General features: G+C 43.8%; 1 protein-coding gene across 10 annotated transcripts in view; it reads right to left on the bottom strand.

Annotated features, from left to right (window-relative positions):
• ALF4 (aberrant root formation protein) overlaps positions 1-24,727 on the bottom strand; it is a 132,946-nt gene that overhangs the window by 10,232 nt on the left and 97,987 nt on the right. For 2 of the 10 annotated variants that reach the window (XR_015268051.1, XR_015268049.1), the window contains 4 exons: positions 17,455-17,566; positions 12,095-12,283; positions 11,905-11,956; positions 11,313-11,777 (listed from right to left, as the gene is read on the bottom strand). Coding sequence is in view for 3 of the 10 variants with exons in the window: in XM_086813121.1 (XP_086669247.1) it covers positions 11,554-11,777; positions 11,893-11,956; positions 12,095-12,283 (477 nt within the window). In the remaining 7 variants the exon portion in view is untranslated. Of the gene's footprint in view, positions 1-6,081; positions 6,227-8,880; positions 10,511-11,312; positions 11,778-11,892; positions 11,957-12,094; positions 12,284-12,590; positions 12,649-17,454; positions 17,567-24,727 lie in introns of those variants that run through there. The other 8 variants (XR_015268052.1, XR_015268050.1, XM_086813121.1 and 5 more) reach the window with 6 other exon arrangements.

Here is a 24,727-nt window from a genome sequence, read left to right as displayed (position 1 = left end):
AGGGTTTTCTTATTGAGTGCTACACACATGTGTTTCACTTTCTTACTTTGGAGTTTTATTTAAACAACACAACGTTCATATACTCCGGGGATTGATGAGTTGACCACCAATTTTAATGCTTCTTTTGGCATGATTTATGTCCATTAGATGCATTGATTTTTATGATCAACTATGGTTTTTATGGATTTAAGGAGCTTCTATGCTTTTATCCATGGTTTTATAAGGATCTTTTGATCTTTTGGATAATTTCATGTGCCTTGAAGGTAGCATTTGCCTTCGTTTTTTGTACATAATTTTGGAGTATATTTCTTATACTCTTGTATATATTCCAACTCGGATACTTAGTTGCTTATATATCTAGGTGAGTGATTTTTCTATCCTAACTTTATTGTGTTTTGGGTAGTTATCATTAGAAAGGCGCCAATAATTCAATTCCTTTTCTAATGATGTACTTGGAAGGAGTTATTCCTTGATGTAGTCTTAGGTATATAGAGACAGATTTTAGTATGTGAAAGTCTGGATAAGGCCATCTTATTCCTTTTATAGAGGATTTTATTCATATTTTCCTAGACGGCATACTAGGGAGTTTCAAATTGTTAAGGTATGTATGGGTGGTATCATGGTGGTATGGGACGCTAGTGATCCCTCACATATATTATCTTATAGGATAATTTGGGCTCAAGATTGTTGCTTTTCTTACATCACTTAGCATGTTGACCTCAACATTCAAAGACAATCTTATTTTCTAAATTCACTAGAAGTTGTAGTGTGGGCATTCTCTAGATAAACTTCTTTTATCTATAGCCTGCATGTTGTGATGAGGGTAATCTCATCGGCATTTTCACTTGTTGAAATCTCTTTCTTTAGAGGTCAAACAAGTTTATCTTGTTGTGTTTGGATAAGGAAATTTGGATTCTTCCTTTGTTGGCATTTCTTTCTCTAGTTCCGTACTTTAGGTAATTTATATAGTCAACCTGATAGGTTTACGAATGGACATATGTAACTCATCGAGACGTTGATGACTCTCTATGTTGATATGGGTAACTCAAGACATCGTTTATTCCATATATGCAGATGTGGATATGTCGGGGCGCCGATGAATCCCTGGTTTCTGCTGTTAAAATGCCATGTTTTCCTACTTTATTCCGAAAGGTTTACAACGAGGAAGTTACTTTGAATGTGAATTGCTCTGATCATCCGCAGTAGTTTGATGGGCAAACAGAGTGTATGAATCAGATTGTAGAGGATATGCTTCGTGCATATGTCTCTAGAAAATCATCATATTGGGAAATATTCCAATGATGGAATTTGCCTATAACAGTTTTAAATATACGGCTATTGGTTTTAGTCCGTACATACTTATGTATAGGTATTAACCCAGGGCACCTATTGATGTTAGTCTTAAGGACATCGAGCTTGATACATCGAGAGATTTCTTGCGTGATATGTAGGAAATACTGACCGAAGCTCGGGATTCTATCAGGAGTGCTCATGATAGGGCACAGTTTTATGCTGATAGGGGACGCGCATCTCGGTCTTTTGAACCAGGAGCGTTGGTTTATTTTAATGTTCCTAAAGATTTTCAGACTTTGTTAATGGAAAAATGCTCGAGTTTATCTCCTAGATATTGTGGTCCATTTCGAGTTATTCATCGGATTGGCACGGTTGCGTATGAACTAAAACGACCTCCAATTGTTAGAGTTCATCCAATCTTTCATATCGATAGATTGAAAGGGAAACTGGGAGGTGAGGATAACACAGTTACTCCTCAAGAACTCGTTGAAGTCGATTATTTATCCTATGTTCCACATGAACCTGATAAGGTACTTGAATTCAGGGAAAGAAAACTTTGTAGTTGACTAATCCTTGAGGTTAAAATTAGGTAGAAATATAGGGATATTGAGGATTCGACTTGGGAGTCGGTTGAGATGGTTCAGCGCAGTTCTTCTTCTTTTCATTGCAAGAGTGCAATGTTTTGAGAGAGGGAAAGTATGTTATATGTACATTATGTGTGCTATGTTATATACACATTATGTGTGCATATACTAGAAGGCTAACCCACATTAGGCTTGTGAGCATGGGAGCATGGGAACAAGCTCTAGTGGAGCATGGGTTAGGACTAACCTTAAGGGTTAAGGTTAGGGTCAGGCATCCAAGGGTCACACATGAGGAATGGAAAGTCAAGAGTCACTTAAGGACCCTCCTATATAATAGGGGCATGGGGCACACTCAAGGGAGCTTGGGAGCTTGGAGGCTTGGAGGCTTATGCTATGGTCTCTTGTGTAGAGGTCCATATCTACTCATCTACCATTTCACACTATAGCTACATGCTATTGGATTGGAGTTATACCTCTTGATGGTATGGGACATCAAGGTAGAGGTATGATGTATTTCATTATTATTCATGTGTGCATCCCTTGGGCTCGTCGGGGGTGGTTGGGTGGTTGAGTTTATGCCTGATTTATGCATGTTTATGCATAACAATTATCTAGAGAGATCTTAAGGTTTTAACAATTTGCTCGACGAATATGTCGACCATGGTGAGGTTTTGTTGGTGGTGAAGTGGAGTTGAAGCAGAGGACATAGGCATGGAAGCTCGAGGGAGGTACTTGTAAGGTCGAGGATTCTCTAGGTGTGGGTCGTACCATGGGTGAGGCTTGTGCTCGCCATGATCTCCCATCCAAAGATGTACGTGGAGAGCTGGCATTGATGAGGTTAGTTGCAAGTGCAAGTGTTTGAGTGTGCCATGGGATGTGAGCAGTGAAAAAAATTGTGATGCTCTTCATGAAATATACAAATGACATGGATGGGCAATGGTTGGCGGAAGGTGTATCCATGTGGATGCACTTCTTCAAACAAAACTTCTCTAACACAACTGCTTTCTTTTACTCTCTTTGTTGCTTTCTTCGACATTTTCTTGACATTCCTTTTCTTGGGAGAGTCAAGATCATTACTTTTTAGAGGCATGGTAGTGGATTTGCGCATGGTTGTGTCCACTACAATGGAACTGGGAAGCCTCTGTGGCTCGATGGACATGGCATTGTCCAGGGTTTGGGTGAGAGGTAGGGTGGATTGAATGGGTGGCTAGTCGAAAATGAGGCACAGAAGTTTCTTGCTGATTGTAGGAAGGTCCAGGTGATGGGTCGTACTTACGCCCGCCATGGTCTCCCCATCTAGAAATGTACCTAGAGGGTCGACGTTTGACGACGCTTAATGCATGTTCGTAAAGGAACAATGCATATATGTCTATTACATGGAGAACCTGTGGATATCTTGTAGGTGGTGTGCATGGGCATTCGGCAAAACGGAGGCCCATGTAGAAGCTTTGTCTGATGAAAACTTCAACACACTGCTTTCTTCGACCCTTACACATGGTTGATATAGGAAATTGGTGGTTGATATGTATTGAGACTGTCCGATATGGGAGTTGGGAATGAGATTGGGATATCCATGAGGATGGAAGAATCAAGCTCACCCTGTCTGGCAGGGACATTGGTAAGTCGTGAACGATGGGTGGCTTGTTGAACATGGCTGAATGGATCCGAGCCTCGTTTTGAAGTGGTGGTGGCTATTGGGTCCGCTTGTTAGAAGCATAGCGATGTTGGAACAAAGAATGGAAGCATTACAGGGCATCTATAGCTTGCGGATGGAATTGTGGGGAACGGTGGACATTGTGGACCTTGGACACGTAGCATCGCTTTGACCTTTACCTCCCGTGAATAGCATAAATGTAGGCCAGTTTGGTGCTTAGGAGGGAGATACAAAGTAGGGTGGATTAAATCACTGCTGAGTGTGAAGATCTCCTTTTGGGTGCATCAATCCAACGGCTCTAGAGACAATGATTGGGATGCCCATGTGATTGGGCAAGATGGAGGCGTCTCTGGTGGCATCTTTACGAAGTCGTAGCGTGCCGAGCGCAGATGGAAAGCTCGTATTCCTTGTGAGTATTCGGACGCTAGAGTTGTGCTTCATGGATGGAAAGAAGGTTGGACTAAGCAAGAACAAGACTCAATGAAGAAGTCATGACAACAGGGTCAAAGGCATCCATGCAAAGTGTTGGCATGGGACATGGATGTTGTATGCAATAATGGGAGCTGATGTCGGAATGCCTTGATAAGGTTCGGTTGAAATCATTGGGAGCGATCAGCGGCGGATGCATAAGTGCGTGGATAGGTGTCGAATGGATCACAAGGTAGGAAGGACGGTCTGGTTCTATGTGCTTAAGTGCCGATGGCGAACGGATGTGGGTGAAGAGGATTGACTGCAACTTGCAAGACTTTGGTTGGAAGTGGAAGCGAGTTGGATTTGGTGGTAGCATGATTTTCTTTGGGGTTTACGAGTGGTTTGGCAATTGGGCTATCCGACGATGTACCTGCAAACAATTCCAGCAATACTAGCTCTACTCTCTTGTTGAGATATTGAGTGCAACTACTGCTTGCGAACATTAATGACTCGCTTGGGTGATAGCTTCTATACTTTTCCCACGGGCACGATTGGTGAGATTATGGTTGATATACCGCTAGTGGACGATTGCTAGCTATGTGGTAGCCACATTTGGATTACTAGAGTATGGCATAGTTATAACTTATATAGTTGGGTTCACACTATGGACCGACCATTGTACGTTGTCGCAACAGAGTACTTTCCTTAGCACGATTGGTGAGATTATGGTTGATATACCGCTAGTGGAGGATTGCAAGCTATGTGATAGCCACATTTGGATTACTAGAGTCTAGCATAGTTATAGCTTATATAGTTGGGTTCACACTATAGACCGATCATTTTTCTAATTTTTTCTAATTTTCTAGGACCTCAAAATATGATAATTTTGAATTCCACCAAACCTATCTTATGGCATTCCAAAGTTATATTTTTTCAGAAAATTTTCAGCAATAAATTTTACCAAAATATCATTGATATTTTAAAAAATACCAATTTTTAAGATTTCTAAAAATAATATCTAGAATATTCTTAAATTTTTTAGAGAATCCCATCGTTCACAAAATTTCCAATTCCGCCCGACAATTCTCAAATCCAATGAAAAATTTTAATTTTAATAGATTTTTTAATTTTCTGTCAAAAAATATATTTTTAAAAGAATTTGAATGGTCACGGGTGTCCTAAAGGACACACCACATGCCAAACACTAACCCCATATTTTTTCAAAATTTAAAATAACCTTTGTCTAATTTTTCACTAATTTTTTTTAAAAATGAAATTTTAAATTACCCCGAACGCATTTAGAATACGAACGGTCAAAAAATTTTGGAATTCCAACGGTTTTCCCGGAATACGGAAAGCCTAAAGTTTTGGGAAAATGAAAAGACAAAAAAATTCGGAATGTGAAAGGTCAAAGGTTTTCGGAATACGGAAGGTCAAAAGTTTTTCCTGAATTCAGAAAGCCAAAAGGTTTCGGGAAAACGAAAAGCCAAAGGTTTTCCGGAAGATGAAAAGCCAAAAAATTTCAAGAAGAAATTTTCAGAAAATTTTCAGAGATTTTTTTCCTCAAATCTCATATTTTTAGGCTTTTTTCTGAAATATTATCAAAAACCTTTTTTTTATATAAAAAAAACTTAATTTAAAAAAATAAAAAAATAAAGAAAAGCTTATTAAGCTTTGCATGGATTTTGATTTTTTAGAGAGAGAGGGGGCGTTTTTTTCCACCGGCTGCTGTGCGCAGTCCCCTCCCCCTCCCATCACTTGCGCGTAGAAGTGCCAAGAGAGAGAGTCTCTCTCTTCTCCCCTCTCTCCTCCCTTTCCTCTCCATTTCAATCTTTCACCTCCCATCTCTTCTCTCTCTCTGTTAATCAGAGAGATTACCTTTAATCCATGATTAAAGTTTTTAATTAAACTTTTTTAATCATAATTAACATTAATTATGATTAATGTTTTTAAAAAAATCATCTTTAAGAGATTTTTTCATGGAAAAAAGAAGAAAAAATCAGATTTGAGAGGCAGAGAGAGTCCCACGCACACGGGAGAGCATCTCATGCATTAACACGCTGTCCCCTGAATTTCAGTAGAAAATTGACAAAAATTTGATCGCATTCCTGCGAAAAAAACCCGCAAAATGTATAAAATATATATTTTTAATCATAAAAATGCTCAAAAAATTCCTTACAAATTAAAAAAAAATTTCTAAAAATTCTAGAAATTCAGGGAATCCATTCTATCAAAAATATCCACCATAAACTTTAAGGTATTTTTGTAAAAAATTCCATTAATGCTTGATTTTAACCATAAAAATAAGAAAAAATAGCATTAACTCACGGAATTCCCCCGCAACGTCGATTCGTCCATTGAATTGTAGTTACACACGTTCCAATCACCATATCGATGATCCACGTGCAATTCATCAACACAAATCAACAATAACATTTTTATTAGTAAATATTAAAATTTACTTAAAAAATCAACAACAATTAAATAGAGATTGCTCTGATACCACTATTAAAACCCTAAGATCTCTCTAGATAATTATTATGCATAAACATGCATAAATCAAGCATAAACTCAACCACCCAACCACTCCCGAGCCCAAGGAATGCACACATGAATAATAATGAAATACATCATACCTCTACCTTGATGTCCCATACCATCAAGAGGTATAACTCCAATCCAATAGCATGTAGCTATAGTGTGAAATGGTAGATGAGTAGATATGGACCTCTACACAAGAGACCATAGCATAAGCCTCCAAGCCTCCAAGCTCCCAAGCTCCCTTGAGTGTGCCCCATGCCCCTATTATATAGGAGGGCCCTCAAGTGACTCTTGACTTTCCATTCCTCATGTGTGACCCTTGGATGCCTGACCCTAACCTTAACCCTTAAGGTTAGTCCTACCCATGCTCCACTAGAGCTTATTCCTATGCTCCCATGCTCACAAGCCTAATGTGGGTTAGCCTCCTAGTATATGCACACATAATGTGTATATAACATAGCACACATAATGTACATATAACACAAATGCCCCATCTCTAGGCATCACACTATAAGATCCGAGCATAATGCCATGTCTCGACAAGACGTCTCGGACCTCCATCTACCCATGTTCATCGTTCCATGGAGTCCTCGCATTCATTCCGTCAACACACAAAACTGCTTCTACCAACTATCTCATGTAGAAGAGGCCACACCACTTCCATAAAACCAACGGAGTCCTGGCATGAAGAACCTCTACATCCACTATCACTTTTCATGTCACCTCGACAAGATGCCTGTTACCAAGGCTACCCCAAGCTTCACATCACTTTGCCTTGCATTTGGCTATCAATCGGTCCCAAATTAACCACATAACCTTGGCCGCCAACTCCATGGCGTATCCTAGACCATCCACTTCTCGGCGACAACTTCACCATTGGCTTGGGTGATGCGAGGACACGGTCACCATTAAAAAGGGAGGTATGTTAATCACTCCATAGGTTAACATGGTTTCACTGGCCCGACTACCGTAAGGCGCTTTGCCATCTTACCCACACAAGGAGCACTTATCTTTCGTAAGGTGACACTGGAACATATAAAGCAACCGTACCATGAGCTTAATGTCAAATAGAGAACTCAGTGTACATACTTGCTTAAGACTAGTAATAAAGATTGAACCATTCTAAGTTTGGCCAATCTAGTGTGAAAACTAGTCACTTGTATATAGGTCATTTTCTATAATAAGTGATACACAATCATTCCCTTACAATTTTTTACTTGGAGCTCTTCTTCTTCCCTCTTCTTGCTTGCTTATATGCTTTTGAATTCATGCATGCTTGATGGATGCATGCTTGAGTAGGCTTCCCTCTTCGATTAGTTTCTTCTTCTTCCACCTATTTTGAGACAAAACCATCGTAAAGTACAAACTCTTCTTGCCTCCATCTAGCCCTTTGGCATTGAGAGCATTCCAGTGTGACAACGGAGTGAGGACACGATGGATAAGCTAGCACACCCACACGAGATGTTGCAAATTGTGGCTCTAAGGCAAGACCGACCAACACATGCTTCAATAAGGGTAAGGTAAGCTCTTGACCCTAACCCGGAGTGCCATCAATTTTCCCTAGAGCCTATTGACATGAAACTCCCTTCTAAAGACATCCTAATCGACATAAAAATCTCCTCCTATACCTAGTGTGGGACCTGCAACTTCCCCCTTCTCTAGGAGATTAATCAAACTTTTTAGCGTGGGTTCTCAATAGCCTACAATGGTGGCCCAACATAGTGCAGTGGCCTTGCCCGCCAGTAGCCATGGCATTGCAAGTTGCAGCAACCATCAACCACCACCACCATGGCAGGTTACAGCAACAGATACACATACTCCAATAATCAAGTCCCAGTCATGCCCGCAACCGTGACCACCACCACCATTATCTCCACAACTATAGCCACAGTCAATCGTTACAATCGTAGGCATACTCGCAAGTTAAGATAATAGTCACCACTTGTGGTTGCCACCATTGTTGTGATAATCGTAGCATGACAATCGTGGCCACAGTCACCACCATCCCCATTGCAACACAAGTCATGACCATAGCCACCACTGCAGGAATAGCAACCGCAACCATATCCACCACCTCAGTTGCCACTGCCACCACTCCAGTCGTAGATCAAGCCCTAGCCATAGGGACCACAAGAAAAGCTCTACCCACATCATATTAGCAACGGAACAGTAATGGAAACGGAATGAAAGCCGCCATCAAGGGAACGAGAACGGGCCAAAGGGGGAATGAGAACGAGGGGAAACGACCTAGATAATTCCTAGAAATGACAATAAATCTTAACATACACTCTCATTTTAAAGCCCATAATACTTAACCTTAAAACAAAAAGACATACTTATAGAATGTCAGATATAACCAAATCAAAGACACACTAAAGTCTAGTGCACCACAGAATTTGCAAATAGATACTAATAGATCTCCGAGTTCAAAATAAATAAGCCCATATCATACATGACATAAGTGACAAAAGACAAAATGTGGCCCACGGCCTAGGTAGAAGAAACAACCCAACTCCAGAGTCCAAGCCTCAAGGTGACATGCAAATAGTAAGGAGATATCATGCATGGCTACTGCCAGTGATACCTTCAAGGAGACTATCATCTATGTCATCCAAGAACGCAATATCATCAAGACCAACATCCGCAACATCCAAAGCTTCAATCAAATCTTGACTAGGATCTGCAAGTCCATGTATCTCCTTATCATCTAAGGACTCCTCATCAAGCACTATAAACTTCTCTGGTTTGGGAGAATCCATATCACCAAGCAAGCGCAAATTAGCACTTTAAAAAATCAAGTCATTGACTTATTCTGTCCCGAATTTGTTTCTCTTCTTGGATGCAACATGGCCTAACACACTCCATAGTTCCTCGATCGGAGAGGAGCTTGCACCTTGAGATAAGATCCTTACTGACAATGATTGAAGCTCTGGAGTACCAGCCCCATAATCCTCCCACCATAAAGCAACCCCAAGCATCAACCGATCCAAATCTTCCCAACTTGCTGCAATCAAATCCAAGTTGGTCTTTCACCAACCTTCATTTATTATCATCACAAGAAAGCACTATCTCCCAACCATCCATTATCTCATCATCGGCCTCTTGTCCACATCCTTGGAACTCGGGATCCACGACATACGCAGCAGCAGCAGCATGCATAACCATTCCATCGTGCTTTACATAATTCTCGAACCTCTTGCATATTTTTCCTATTTTCTCGATCAGCCTCCTCATAAACCTTACCACCGTCCATCTGCAACCCGCATCAAGCGCATGATCGGTTTCATCACAACATTGATAGTGTTGACTTCATCCCAAAATGTGAAGTCTTGTATGGTTCTCGCAACCTCTATGCCAGCTCTTGACCGAAAAGGAGCCCATCCCATCCACTCACTGCATACAACAACCAAGTTCACTTTGGAACGGTAGTGTCTCATAGGAAGGAGGCTTGTATGTTGGGCCATTCCGTGCAATCTCCTGGACCATTCCAAAAAAATACGGGGACCTGGCAACAGTGAATGCTACATGATCATGATAAAAGAACCTTGCAAACAGCTGCATCTACCATCTCTTTCTTGCAGGAATCCGCAGCTGCTCCTAGGGTTTGCTATTGGCCGGAGCTTGCACCCATAGGCTGCGAATCGTGGGAAAATGCAAAGCTCCGAAGTCCCCCATACTGCTGTCCATCTTCCCATGCTTATATCTTTTCCATGTCTAGTGAAGTAAGATGCATCAATTATTGGTTTCTTTCGTGCATATGCTTTCTCTTCACTTGGGTACTTTGCCAAAATCTCTCTACGCATTTCAGGTGTTGTCCATGGGCATTTGTTCACTTCCGATTTTTCATTGTTTACATGGCATAGATGTGTTCTCACACGGTTTGCTCCTCCTGACTTCTCTTTGTTACATTGCTTACATTTCCATGATGTTGCACCTCCCTCATATGAATAGAGTTCTAGCCTTTCAACCTCGTCCCACCAAGTAGCATTCAAAGCCAATCGCTTTGAGCCCAAGGAAGCCATGATCTCTGCAAATTTGGGCAACAAATTGATCAGCCTTTCAAAGCTATCCATGAGACGAGAAAGAGAGCGTGAGAGAAATGAGTCCTTTTTGGTCTACTATATAAGACTATATAAGGGGGAGAGACTGGAGAGGGAGAGAGACTCGAGAGAGAACAAGAGGAGACTGTGTAAAAGTTGCAGACTGTGACATGTGTAAAAGTTTCAAATTGAGAGAGAGAGAGAGAGAGAGAGAAGAGAGGGAAAAGTGATCACGCTTGTTGCCTTGCCTTTGAAAGATGGAGTCGAAGTCTGAAGAGTAATGTCAACAGTCAAGCACAGCAGGTACGTTGGACCCTGGTACACAGGCAGGCCTAAGGTGACAGGCTACAATAGGTACGCTGGTACACGAGGCCTGACGTGACAGCACTGAGCAGATACGCAGGCAGTGGGAGGCAACAACAGATACGCAGGCGGCGGGAGGTAACAACAGATACGCAGGCGGTGGGCAGGCATGAGGCAACAACGATTTTCCCTGTTTTTTTAAATTGACCAAACGTCATTTTCATTCCGGGGGACGGGGGGAGGTAACCAGCCGTTCCATATCGGTGTTCCCCCAACGTTCCATGCGTTCCCCCGGCCATTCTGACGTCAGGCATTCCCCTCCAGCGTTCCGCCCATTTTGGGCAACTTTGCCATGGGGGAAACTGGCGTTCCCCTGTTACTCTGACCCACATTCCCCTAGGTATTTACAAGATCCTTGCTAATTTTGGAGTAATTTAAAAAATTGAGACAGGTATGCAGCTCAATCAGATGTGCAATCCTCAAAACTACCATAATAGGATGGCCCCTTCTTTTTTAGATTCCATGAGATTAAACACACTTACAGCTATGTTTTTGGGGCTGGCTTGCTGCCATGTGTACAGTATTGACTGCATGTGAAAAGTTTCTACTGTACATTCAGGAGCATCCATTACCATATACCACCACATGGCAGTTCCACCGATGTTGCAAAATCACCACTAAGGCTGCAGCTGACTGCTAGCATGCACACTCTTAAAAGGGATTGGTACTAGCTGGACTGATGCCTCAATGCTCCTTCAGCCAGCTCGAGACAACGGCAAAGAACCCCCTCTAAGTTTGCCAGAGAAAGCAGCACGTAAGCCGTCGCCTCAGAATCATCAGTGCTTAAACTTCTTTGAAAGCCTTCGAGAACAGCACGGAGTGGCCGCAACCACTTCAAACAAGCTTCTTGAAGCCTTGCTATATGTAATACTCCTGTGTAGTTTGTCTTTCCTGTACACAGCAGAGCAATGTCCTTGTGACTATCGGCGGGCAAAGGGCTGCAAGGCACCTGGTGTTTGCAATAAACTTTACATTGTACATCTTAAGACAAATATAGAACAACTACCTAGTGGATCACCTGTGGTTTCCTTGATTAAAATAAACCGATATAAGTTTAGCACGGAAAGGACCTGCAGGAAACAAACCACCAAATATTACGTATATTGTTCTGCCGTGGCTTCAATATGGTCTACAGTTCAAGGATGTATGAGAAAAGCATGCTTAAAAAACCAGCATAAGAGCACAGTGCACGGAAAATAAAAGGCTACTGCATCAATTTGATTTGGGAGGTCAGGAGGGCCCCCAGAGGGTGGTCGGAGAACATAATCCATAAGCTCAATCACTTGTTCACTTGCAAAAGGCAACTCTAAACTTTGCCCAGCTTCCAAGGTGACTGCTTTCGCATATGATATTGCCTTTTCCACTTCTTCTTTGACAATATAAATGAGGAGAGAGACCTGAAAGCAAGTGACAAAAAGATCATTAAACATGAAACATGTACTGTCTTTTTTTTGAAGATTAGGTATACGTAGGTTTCAAGGTGAGAACCTTGGACCTACGAGTGGGCAGTCTAAGGCATTAACACATGAGCTAGAGCCCATCAGTAAAAAATGTGTGTTTTCTTAACTCCACAAACATGAAATTCCTCTTAACAGAAGTGTTGCCATATCCCTTCAAGCCCATCTTAAAGGGGGATATTCATTTTACATGATCAATTACACCTATAACATTGTACACACCTCATCTACCACACAACATGCCTACCAGCCATGATTTCCCGAGTCAATGCAAAGTTATCCTCCTCTCCATTGCAAAAGCAGACCTAGGAGATTAATCAAGCCAAAATAAACAGTGTATTTCACAACATGAACAAGACAAATTACTCTTAAATACAATACCCAAAAGTTATATATCCTCATCAATGCACACAGAACCATGACTAAAATCGTTAACTAACAAAAAATCATCTTTATTTACCTCCATAATGAACATCTGCAAGCTCACTATATACTAATGCACAAATGCAGGATCATTCTGTTGTAGTCCTGCCTTTGTACCTGTTTTTCCCTCTTTTGATCCTGCTCAGCATTCCTCGCATGCTGTTTTTCACTGGACATTCTCAAAAGACTAGCACATTACATTTCATGTAGCCTGACATTCGCAAGCCTAGTTATGCCATAGGGATGATTGCACTCCTTAGCCAGCTTGTTCTTCACATGGATGCACAAGAACCTGTCATGGGGCTGTTAGACCTTTAATATGTTAATGGACATGCATTAAAAGCAGCAAGATGATTATAATCCCATCATCTCCTCTAAGTGGATAACAGAACTTTGATCCAGGGTGTCAAGTTGATCTTCAATACTGAGCGAAAGAGAGTAAGAGTTCCATGTGCCTGCTGCGCCCCCCCCCCCCTCCCTCCCGCCCGCTCCCCCCTTTTCTCCTCCTCTTGCGCACACTTCTGCCCCACCCAGCCCCCTCCTTCCCATGGCACCTTGCCATCCCATCCCCCCTCCACCTTCTCCTTCTCCTTCTCTTTCCCTTGCTCAGGGTGTAAGAGCCATCAACCCCCCTCCTACCAACGTGCACAGCACCGCTGCTGGCATGAGCGTATACTACTCACTCGTATTTTGGCATTTAGGAGATCCATGGGGTTGTGACACAGGATTACTCCCCGAGCACATGGGCGAGAATCTGATATACCTGGAGAAGTGGGGACCATCACCCTCTTAGGAACAGTGTACAAGATCCTTGCCAAGGCGATCAGCCTTTGCTCCCAGATTTGATCCATGCTACTCACACAGGCGTCATCCAGGACTGCAGCATCCTCGATAACATCATCTTTTGGGAGGTGACAGCCATAGCCAGACTTAGGGTGGAGGAGCTGGCCATTTACCTTCTCGACTTCGAGAAGGCATATGACAGAATTGATTACGCCTTTTTGGAGGGGACTATGCTGCGACTTGAATTTTCACGCTTGCCTAGATCCGAGGAGTTGTGGCCCTCTACACGGGAGTCCACAGCCAGGTCCTTCGGGGCGGCCGAGGAGAATGTTTTGTTTCTTCCCGTGCGGTGCGTATGGGCTTCTCACTTGCACCATTCCTCTTCCTCTTTGTGGCTCAGGCCATGAGTTACTTCCTTCAAGCGCAGGATACATCTCCAAGGGTTGTGCTTGCCCTTGGCTTGGAACCCTCATTTTCACCTTTCCTCTAAACACGTGATCAACACCCAATCTCACCCCTATCGGGGCCAGCTATGCTGGGAGCCAGGTCAGATTCAAGGCACCTCACCAAGATACCATCAACTTCCGGAGCCGACACAACAGGCCCATCCGGGCAACCCGAGAGGAGCCTCCATTATGATCTGCGACATCGACTATGCCATTCCACCATATTGGATTCTCCTCCCAAGGATCCCCCTAACATCCCATGGATGTCCTCTTTCATCTGCCTCGGAGTTCCCTTGGTGGTTTTTGGCTTTTCATATGAGGTCGGACTGACAATATCCGAGTGCCAAATCGGTGATAACCTCCCCTCCCCTCTTTAGTGGGTCCGTGTGGTAGCTCCACCAACCCCCCCCCCCCCCCCCCCCCCCCCCCCCCCCCCCCGCGGTTGAGGTCAGAGGTGTCGCATCCTGGCACTTTTGGCTTTGGGAGAACAGCCCGTTGGTTCACATACAATGGGACCTCAGAAAGTAGCTCAAGTGAGACCCATTGATTCAAGATCCCGAGGAGGCCATCCCATTCTTTGATTACTCTGCCCGGGTGATGACCACAACAAGGCACCAGCCACAACCTCTTCGGCTTCTTCCTTGGCTCCCAATTGTTTTCTATCTCCATGACTTTTTGCCGCAAATGCACCGACCCTCTTGTAGTGTTACCAAGCAATTGTTGCTAGAAGGGACCTCTTACATCCAAGCGACATCTCTAAGTCAACCATCAACAATGCCCGCCCATTGCACTTTTTATTGATTTCAAATGTTGTATACCTAAAAATGACCTAAATATAGGAGGATATGAAATATTATATTTTAGTAGATAAATTTATTTTAAAAATGAGGAATAAAAAAGCAAAAAACAATGTATAATAGCAAAGAGAAAATAAACATATTTATAGAAGTAATATTTTTTTTTTCAAGAAAGAGACTTCTATTAAGTATGAAAAAAAACATACAACAATCACGGCTATAAGCTGGAATAGAATAGAATCACCCCAATATGTAGGGTGATTTCAACCACTGAGAAGCATTATGATGCCATGAGAGACCTGTGGGACTAGAGCAAAAGAAAATGCCATGGTCCCACTCCTGCATAAATACAATACGCTTTGCCTGTGCGGAACCAAAGGACCCCTGAATACGACAAGCCCAAGTAGTCATGAGAGTATGGATGATATCACCCCATATAGTACTAATGCACTAAGACCAAAAAATTTGAACACCCTCGATAGCCTCCGTGCATCTAGCTCTTTAGATTTACTATGCTGTAATACTCACAACAATCTCCCAAAACTGGTGTCAATCCTCTGCCTGGGGGGTGTATAATCAGAGTGAGGGACATCCTGCAATAAACCCCACTGGGCAGTACCTTTACGAATGAAAATAGCAGAGTCTGTACCACTGCCCTTGTAGAAAAGCTACGGACCAGACTGGGAAATCCAAGCAACTTGCCCCCAAGTCACATGCACGTCGCGGCCATTCAATTTCCCCATAAGTTGGGCTATAGAACCCCAAATATGTTCTACAGTGCTGCATCCCCATAAACAATGTTGTACAGTCTTAGAATCTACCGCACATCTCAGGCAGGTAGGTTCTACATTGAAAACCGATCTCCACTGATTGGTTGGGAGACCACTGTGTAAAAATAACCAAAAAAAATGAGAGATCTAGCTTCTGCTGTATGAATGCCAAAGCCTATGTCAATATCTGCGCTGCATCACTGGAGAGAGATCATAACTCTCCCAATGAGGCCTAACAGTAGGGATCCTACACATCTATCGAGTGAGTAGAAGCCTGGCGTTCTGGACCCTGAAACTAAAAAAGGGAAGGCTTCTCAATGGATGGAAGGCCTCAATCCACTCCCACTCTCCTGGATCCCACTAAAGATATTTGATAGGACTGCCACCATATAGCCACAAACACCAAGAGCCTTGAGTCACTATCTGAGGAGAAGGATAAATGAACCAATGCTTCCTTCCTCGAAGGACCAACAAACCTCATTGGACTAAGCCTAGTATCTGGGATGATCCCCTCATGCTACATCTCCTCAATCTCCCTCCAGGCATGATAGAATAGATGATGCAATCTGTAGCCTCTTGGCCTGGGAGAGCAATGACTTGTAGAGGTATACCTATCCTCGAAAAGACTCCCAACCAACTCGGATGATAGTCTCCATGAAAGGTCCTAGAGAGCCACTCCTGGGGAATAGCTACATCAATCTGATCAATAGGTATGCAAGAGCCCCTAAGATGTTGAATGGATGCAGCTCTCCGACCCACCGGAAGACTCTTTGAGGTCTTCCAAGCAAGAACTATGTATACACATTCCCCCCATCCTAACCACTACATGTAACGAGATGCACCAACTGGCCGACCAGCCTCATCCTTGATGAACTCGTTCCACATAATAGGTTGCCAGTCAGCCTCATCCTTGATGAACTCGTTCCACATAACGAGATGCACCAAGTGGCCGACCAGCCTCATCCAAAGACCTAGGAAGCCTTTGTCGCAAAATTGGTCTCATGCTTCTCCATGCTCTAACAATGGCTACAATAAGAGGGAAAGATGGTACTCTGATATCAACCTCTGTGAACAAAATCCGAAAATCTAAGACAAGAAAAAATCCTTCCAAGGCTCAGTGCCTGGTAGGAAACCTCTAACCACAAGTTTGCAAAGCAACGCCTTGCACTGAACATCCGGATCAATAATATTCAGCCCCCCCTCTCATCTGGGCTGAATAACTGTGAGCCAAGCTACCCTGGCACGAGTGTCTGTGGTGCCATCCAAACCCAACCAAAGAAAATTGCGGATCAATCTCCGCAATAGACCAATGCACACACGAGAGAAGACAAAAAAGATATTTTTGGAAGACAACATCACTGAATATAATCGTATTTGATATCTTTCTTTTTTAATAAATCGTGAGTACCTTTTGTTGGTTTTTGGGGGGTGTGTGGGTGGGGGTGGGGGGAGGGGAGTTTTGAGTGTCAGCTCAATGATGTCATACCCTCATACAATCCTTAAGTCTTGAGAAGGTTCTTGGAGATCCACCGTTGTTGTGTGCCAGTAGAGATATTTACCGCTTGATAGTATTCTCTGAAGAATCAGGCCCTAGGGTTTGACAATTGCACTCCAGGCTAAGGGGGATGGAACTCCATGGTGTGGAGAGAGAGAGAGAGAGAGAGAGAGAGAGAGAGAGCAAGAAAGATATATCAAGCGTCTACTAAAGACCCAATGGGCCTATGAGACCAAAGTGATACAATAATGTCCATGGCATATCTCATCATGGAATGCAAAATAAAACAGAAAGAAAACATAAACATAGTTCTCACTTGGGTGATACAAAACTGTCCATGGAAATACTAAGAACATAGAAACATGAAAGCAGCATCAGCTCCGAGTAGATGGTATACCACTGTCGAAAATATCAAGCATCGGGCTAATTAGTATGGCCGAGATGTCTCCCTCAGCTATGTCACATGGAAAGGTAGCTCGATGGCGGTGGAGCATGTCCTGGATCTGGAGCTGATGAAAGAAAGAAAGAAAGCTGTATTAACATCTTCAAAAGGCCAAAATGACCTATAAGACCAAAAGGTTACATCATATCCATGAGGTACATCATCCTAGGTACAAAATAGAACTCAAAGATCGAGAATGTGCTGGATGACTCAATGATGTGACTTGATTAATTTAGAACTCATAGAGTACATGCCTTTTCATAGGTATAAAACCTTATCTTTTGACTCAAACACATCACACACAGTGCACACTAATAAGACAAGTACACATGGCATACTTATCTTATCTCCATTTAAGGGTGGTTTCATAGACACTTACACATACAAACACACGAACTCGGGTACACATACAAAAGGTAGACACACATGAGACTAGCACACACGTGAGAGCTACAAATCGCAAAGGTGGTGAAACCTGAACGCAAAAGAAAGATACTACCTTCTAACCCCATCACATGCCGTGTCAGAGTAGACTCATCATGCACACCTTCCGTGTCATGATAGCCCTCCAATCACATAATGCAACCGAGGTAGCAAGGCCAAAACTTTAGTCACTCCCCTGACTCCTAGCTGGGATAATGGAAACACGAAGTCCTTTATAAAAGAAGGCACACAAAACGAACATTTATTACATATCTTCTTCGCGGGGCGACCCAGCAGAGAACTCTTGACACTCACACACAAAACATATAATTTTGAAAGTTTTAATGACTTCCGAATTTGGAATGTCAGTGGAGATGCGTTTGCGGCGCCGGCACCAAGCTATTGATGCTTGGCTAGTCCTTTCAAGCCCAACGACCAGAGTAAGGAACCTGATAGGACTTCGATGTGATGGTTGAAGCTTCAATTAATCAATCTTACACAAAATTTGAAAAATCCCCAATTTTTGCTGACTAGAAAGCTTCAATTTGTTGCTAATTGTTCAATTTTGCAGAGAGCCCCAATTGTATTGAATGTTGGAGCTTCAATTTGGATCAATTTCTCTTATTTCTAAAAAATCTCCAAATTATATGCATATGCAAGACTTCAATTAGATTGATTTTCTCTGATATTCCGGAAAGTCTTAATTTTTTATGAATGCAAGAACTCCAATTATACGATTTTTTACTAGATTTCTAAAATACCCCAAATTTGTTGATGCTGACGTGCAGGTATAATCGAGGGCTGATGAGCGGGACAGTGCAAGGAGCGAGACTGGGCAATGACGGTAGTAGAGGCACAGAACAGCTAGGCGCAAAGCGGTGTCAGCTGGTTGGGTGCCTACTAGATGGGCGGACGTGGAAGAGCCGGCTGACGGCTAGAGGCACGGTGGTGGCCGAGATGGCAAGGGGACCGGTGGCAGTAGCAACAGCGTCAACGGCCTCATCAACGGTCTCACAGTGACGATGGCCTCACAATGGCGGTGGCAGTGGCCTCATAGTGGCGGCGTTCAAAGGCAGGTCAGCCGGGTGGCAACTGCGTTTCCATAGAGGCTTGGTGTTGAAAAATAAAACTAGTTGTTGGGAACATATGAACCTAGTAGAAAAATGCAGAGTGGTAGTGATGGCTCTCGAACACACAGCTAGACCATGGCTTTGATACCGAATGAAGGATCAAGCCCTAGGTTTTGACAGTTGCACTCCAAGCTAAGCAGGATGGAAATCCATGGTAGAGAGAGAAAGAGAGAGAGAGAGAGAGAGAGAGAGAGAATGTAACAATGCTCAAGATAGAGAATGTGCTACACGACTCAATGATATCACTTGATTGATTTAGTACTCATAGAGAACATCCTTCTTGTAGCTATAAAACCTTAGCTTTTGACTCAATCACATCACACACACTAATAAGACAAGTACACATGGCATACTTATCTTATCCCCATTCAAGGGTGGGTTCACACATACAAACACACAAACTCGGGTACAAATACAAAAGGTGGACACACACGAGACTGGCACACACATGTTATGTACCTAGACACTCATCCACAGATTAGGGAACTAATCCAACAAGATTAAGGAACTAATCTAGCGGGGTTACGGCACCCCGGGATTAGGAATTAGCAGGTTGATAGTTGGCTAGGGTTCCTCGATTGATAAAACAAACTTAATGGCCTTTTATAGCGAGTTAAGCTATTTATGGCAGTTATCAATATATAAGTGAGAGCTTGGGTTATTATGAGACATAGTTGTGGGGATGCACCACTAATGATCTGGCTTGGACCACGAAAGGAGACATTCTCATGCCACACACATGGTGAGTATGTAGGTTGGCATGTCGAAGGCTTACGTGTGAGCTTCGGTGGTATGGGACACCGGAGTAGGGACACCGGAGTAAGACACGGACCTATGGGATTGTGCTGGAGCCCTAGCTTTGGCTAGGGGAAGATCGGTGGATGCCAGTCGCTTTTGGGACATGAACTAGCATGTTACCTCATGATTTGGTGAAGGACTAACTTTGGTTTTCAGCTGTGTTTACGGAGATTCAGGAAAGGAATTCACAGTTGGTATTAGAGTGACCCTAATGCAGAGGCTGAAGAGGTATGTATGTTGATGTTGGATTTCTGCCTCTCATCGTTTCTCTTTCTATCAAATCGTTGCTCTACAGAAGTTGTACAAGGTTTTTGTTGGCATCAAGGTTGCAAGAATAGTCATTCGTTACTGTTTGATACGTGTGTATGACCGTAGTGAGTACCCAAAGGAATGTCAGCAGCTGAGGTTTGCAAGGCGTGAGGCCCATGATGGCAAGCCTTAGGGCAGCCAAAACTGGCTACCCTAGGCGGCTGTGCTGAGCAGCACCCAGGCCAAGGTAGCCTGGGCAGGCAGCCAGCCAGGCCACCCAGAGCCAGCCCAACCAGGCGCCAAGATCAGCCAGAGCCACCCTGGATTGCGCAGCCTGGGCAGCCTGTCTGCAGTCGCCTAAGTGAAGGCAGCTGGACATGACAGAGGCGGCCAGCAGACAGGGTGCACCAGGAACACAAGGATCAGGGGGGCTCTGTGCGCAGAGAGTAGCCAGAAAAGCTGGCGCACACGGGCAAAATAGCAGGCCGGCAGATTTAGGAAAAGCAGCATCTTTTTTCTTTTTGGGAAAAAGCAAGATCATTTTTTTCATTAAATTTAGGCTATGGCTTTTTCGCTAAAGTGGAGGGAAAGCTCAAGTCAATAAAAAACATATGGGAGTTATTTTCATTAAAACTAAAGAGCATTTTAGTTTTTGAGACAAAACTCAAAAAAGCAAGGAACCTCTTCTTTTTAGATTTTTAGTATAAAAGGAGGGGTCTGCTTAGAAGTTCTCCACATTCAAAGCACAATCTCCTGGGTTCAGAGGGCTGAATGTACATGGCCAGCTTCCAAGAACGGGATTGGTAATTGTGATCGTGGATGAGCGGGATTTTGGGCAACACTTCATCTCAACACGCGCGTTTTCCTTTAGTAGCAGCAAATTACAGAGGGTTTGTCATGGCTGATGAAGTGCAGAACGATCGTGGGATGGACGAGAATGTTCAATTTGACGACAGCCAGCAGGAAGACGCTGTGACAGTCCATGCCCTGGACACTAAGGTTGACTTCGAAGCAAGGATGACCTTGTTAGGGCAGCAGATTACCAACTTGACTAACACCATGGTTGTTATGCAAGCAACTTCGGCGGGTCCTCCAGTGACAGCAAGGGGGAGCTAGGACAGCTTTTGTTGCACCCTCTTTTACTCTAGAGCCCTACACAGGGAAGAAAAAGAAGAGGACTCAGGAGACAATTGACTCCTGGCTCCACAAATGGGGTACACAATTTGAGTCCCACCCTTTCCCTGAGGATAAAAGGATACAAATGGTACAAGTGTTCCTAATAGGAAAGGCCCTTACATGGTGGAAAGAGTTACCCATGAAACCCACGACGTGGGTGGATTAGAGAATTTTCTAGGAGGAGTTCCTGTAGGCCGAGAATGAGTACGACATAGTACCCAAGTTTAAAAACTTGGAGATGAAGAATGTCTTTTAAGTTTTGACACCTACCTGCAGAAGTTTAGAGAGTTGCAAGCTTGGTGGATCCTATTACTATTCTTGGATTCTTCGTGGATGTCAAGTCCAAATTAGGAACAATCAAAGCCAGACATTGGATGATGCTATCCGATATGCCAAGATTTATGATGACACCATGGCTAAGAAACCCCAAAAACCCTCTTAGACAAACCAGTCAGGATCCCAACATAAATGAAAGAAAAGATTCTCAGACTCCAACAGAAACCCAAAGTCGACCCCAAACCCCAATTCAAAGAAGGCAAAGAAAGCAGGGCAACTCCAGTACATTAAGGAGGGTCGGTGCTTCACGTGCGGTCAGCAAGGGCAGATGAGGACAAAGGAAACTACGAGTGAGGATGCAACTGAATGATTTTGTGTATTTGGCATGTATCTCAGTCACTATTATTATAGATTGTCTTTCGTCTGGATAGTATCCAGAGGAGGTCATTTTGTTGTTAAATCCATGATTTAGTGAACTCTATTAAACTTTGTAATAAGATAATTATAAAGTGTGTTGTTCCATTTTATCTAATGCTAATTGAAAGGATTCAGTTAGCTTAGACGTATCGGAATATCTCAGGACGGTGCTTCTTGAAGCACAAGTTTGACGAAGGCAAGTATATATCCCTTCCCATACGAATTATTTCTAGAGATAGGTTGCAGAGTGCTGCCTATTTTGAAGGTTGACCTTTGTACTTGTGGAATAGCTAGTACCAATTTTGTAACACCCTTTGGGCTCTTACATGCTCTTGTTATGGTTAGCAGATGCAAGATGATTTCTTTAGAGCATGGTTGGAGCAGATCCAAAGGGAGACTGACTGGTGGACTCTTTCACTAGGTCAAAGACCTTCACATGGTTATGGGATTCTACGGAGTGGGTGAGGGATTACTTTGACCTGACTATTTCTTTCACAACCTACCTGCAAGGAGACCATGACATAAGGGCAGGTATAGTCGCATCAAGATAAGGATTGGAAAGGATAGATCTCCCTGACTCAGTCTTGCAGTCCAACGAAATTTTTATATAGGGTATATCTTGGTGGTATGGGACAACAGAATCTACAGCATGTAGAATTTCCCCAATGAGGCTGTATTGTCCAAGGTGAAGCAGTAACCTAGGTGCAGGTGAGGGTGGGAGGTAGGGTAGCAGGGGTTAAGAAAGGTTAAAGGCCTTAAGTAGAATTGGGGAGGTGAACTAGTTGAGTTTCGCTAAGAAGAGGACTGGATTTTTTGATTCCTTAAAAGGGCTTTGTGAGACCGACATTGTGTAGGTCAATATTGGCAATAGGTACAAGTAGGGAGCTCAATTTGATTAGCATGACTCAGGGATCATACACTTTATTAGGGTAATTATTGGTCAGTACATCTATTGGAACAAGATGTTGTCCAAGTTGATACGTCAAGGTATCGGATAACGCTAAGACTAGGAGAGGGTCCCTTAGCGCGCTCTACTCCTTCCAAAAGATATCCAAGGATAGAGTAGACTTGATTTTAGGGATGGAGGAGCATTATTTCTCCAGAGATCCCAACAATGAATGGAAGATTATACCGATGAATTGTTGAATCGCCACGAAACAATAGAGGGCATGATGCTATCTGGGTGGTGGTATATAACCGTGGAGACAACCAAGATGGCATAACAATTGTTGGATAGCATTTCAGGTTGCATGGTTGAGTGATTTTTTCTAATTATCCTCGTTCTGTGAAGCAACAGTAGGATGGACCAAGGCTTGGTGGAAATGCTTTCTGCATATCCTCAAGAGACCATTTGATTGGTCGATTTTGCCTATGAGATGCTGAGCAAGAAGGTAGGTTACGTTTGGTAGGCTATTTGCCAGATTCCCTGACATTGAAGTACTTGAAGGTATGACAGCTTCTGTTGGATGCTCTATCAAGGATCACGAACTAGAGAGACTGAATATTCTTAGGGGTCACGACCCAAAATGAGTATACTTGAAAAAATACAAGCCCAGAGGCACCGCGAGCTCCCCGAACCCTGAATCGCTCCCCTCCGCCTCTCGTCCTTCCTCCACCTTTGTTCCTCTGCCATCGCTTCCTTCCTCCATCGCTTCGCCCCTCCTTCCTCCATCGCTTCGCCCCTCCTTCGCTGCCTTAATTGCTCCCCTCCGCCTCTGATCCTTCCTCCTCCTTTGCTGCGCCATCCGCCTCTCTTCCTGCTTCGCCCCCCATCCTCCGCCTCCCCTCCTTGCCTCTGCCCGCCCTAATTCGCCTGTTCCTTCCCCTCTGTTCGCCCCTACCCCTGTCCGCCCTTCTTCGCCCTCCTGTTGATCGTTTCGTCTCCCCTCCTCTAGCCTCCCCTCCTTCCTCCACCTCTTCCCTCTGCGCAGCCCTGTTGTGCTGCCCTTCCCCCGCCCCTCTTCGCCTTTGTGTACAACCTCTCCCCCTTGCTTCCCTTTCCTTTTTGCTTTTCCCTTTTCCACCCTCCTTTCCTTTCCTCCGCCTCAACGCCTTCCTCTTCCCCTTGGTTCGGATTGCTCCTCATCCGGGTTCAAGTCGGCCTTTTTCTTCGATTAGCATCATGGCTAATCATTCTCCCTCGGCCAGGCGAACCATTGTATTTTCCGAAGCTGAGCTCGCGGTCCTCTACGCCGAAATAGAGAAAGACTCCAAAACGACCCTCATTGCCAATAGGGTCACTTTGCTCGAGATTGTCCTCCGGCTCGACGTCACACAGGAGGCCTCGTAAGCGTGCCTCTCAGGTGCCACCTCCCTTGGTTCCTTCCCGTCCTTCAGTCCGCCAGGTGTGGCGAGCTATCTCTCACGCCCGCCCCCCTGGTGCGATTGATGGGAAGGCTTCCTTGGATCATGTACAGATAGATGAGGTCAGAGGGATGTGTCAGCTGATTCATCTTTGGAGAGAGATGATATCTCAGATCAGGATGACTTTGAGGAGTCCTCTCTACTTGGAGGGGGCAATATGCAGGATGTTCAGCACAGTGGGGATCATGTATTGCAGGATTTTTAGCATGATGCCATTGCCCTTGATACCCGTAGGGCGAACAGGTTTCTCGTACATATGCATGCACGGTGCATAGCCTCGGACAAGGGCATGTCAGTGGACATTGCCCGTGGATTTTCCCGTCCTCCAGCATTATGAGAGGCATCCTCAGGCTGCCAATCGTCTTCTTAGATCGGGGGTCAAACCCTCTTCTCTT

The sequence above is a fragment of the Cibotium barometz genome, chromosome 19 (genome assembly GCF_041138505.1).
Source record: "Cibotium barometz isolate CiBa-2024 chromosome 19, ASM4113850v1, whole genome shotgun sequence".
NCBI classification, from domain to species: Eukaryota; Viridiplantae; Streptophyta; class Polypodiopsida; order Cyatheales; family Cibotiaceae; genus Cibotium; species Cibotium barometz.
This window is presented reverse-complemented; position numbering and strand designations above follow the sequence as displayed.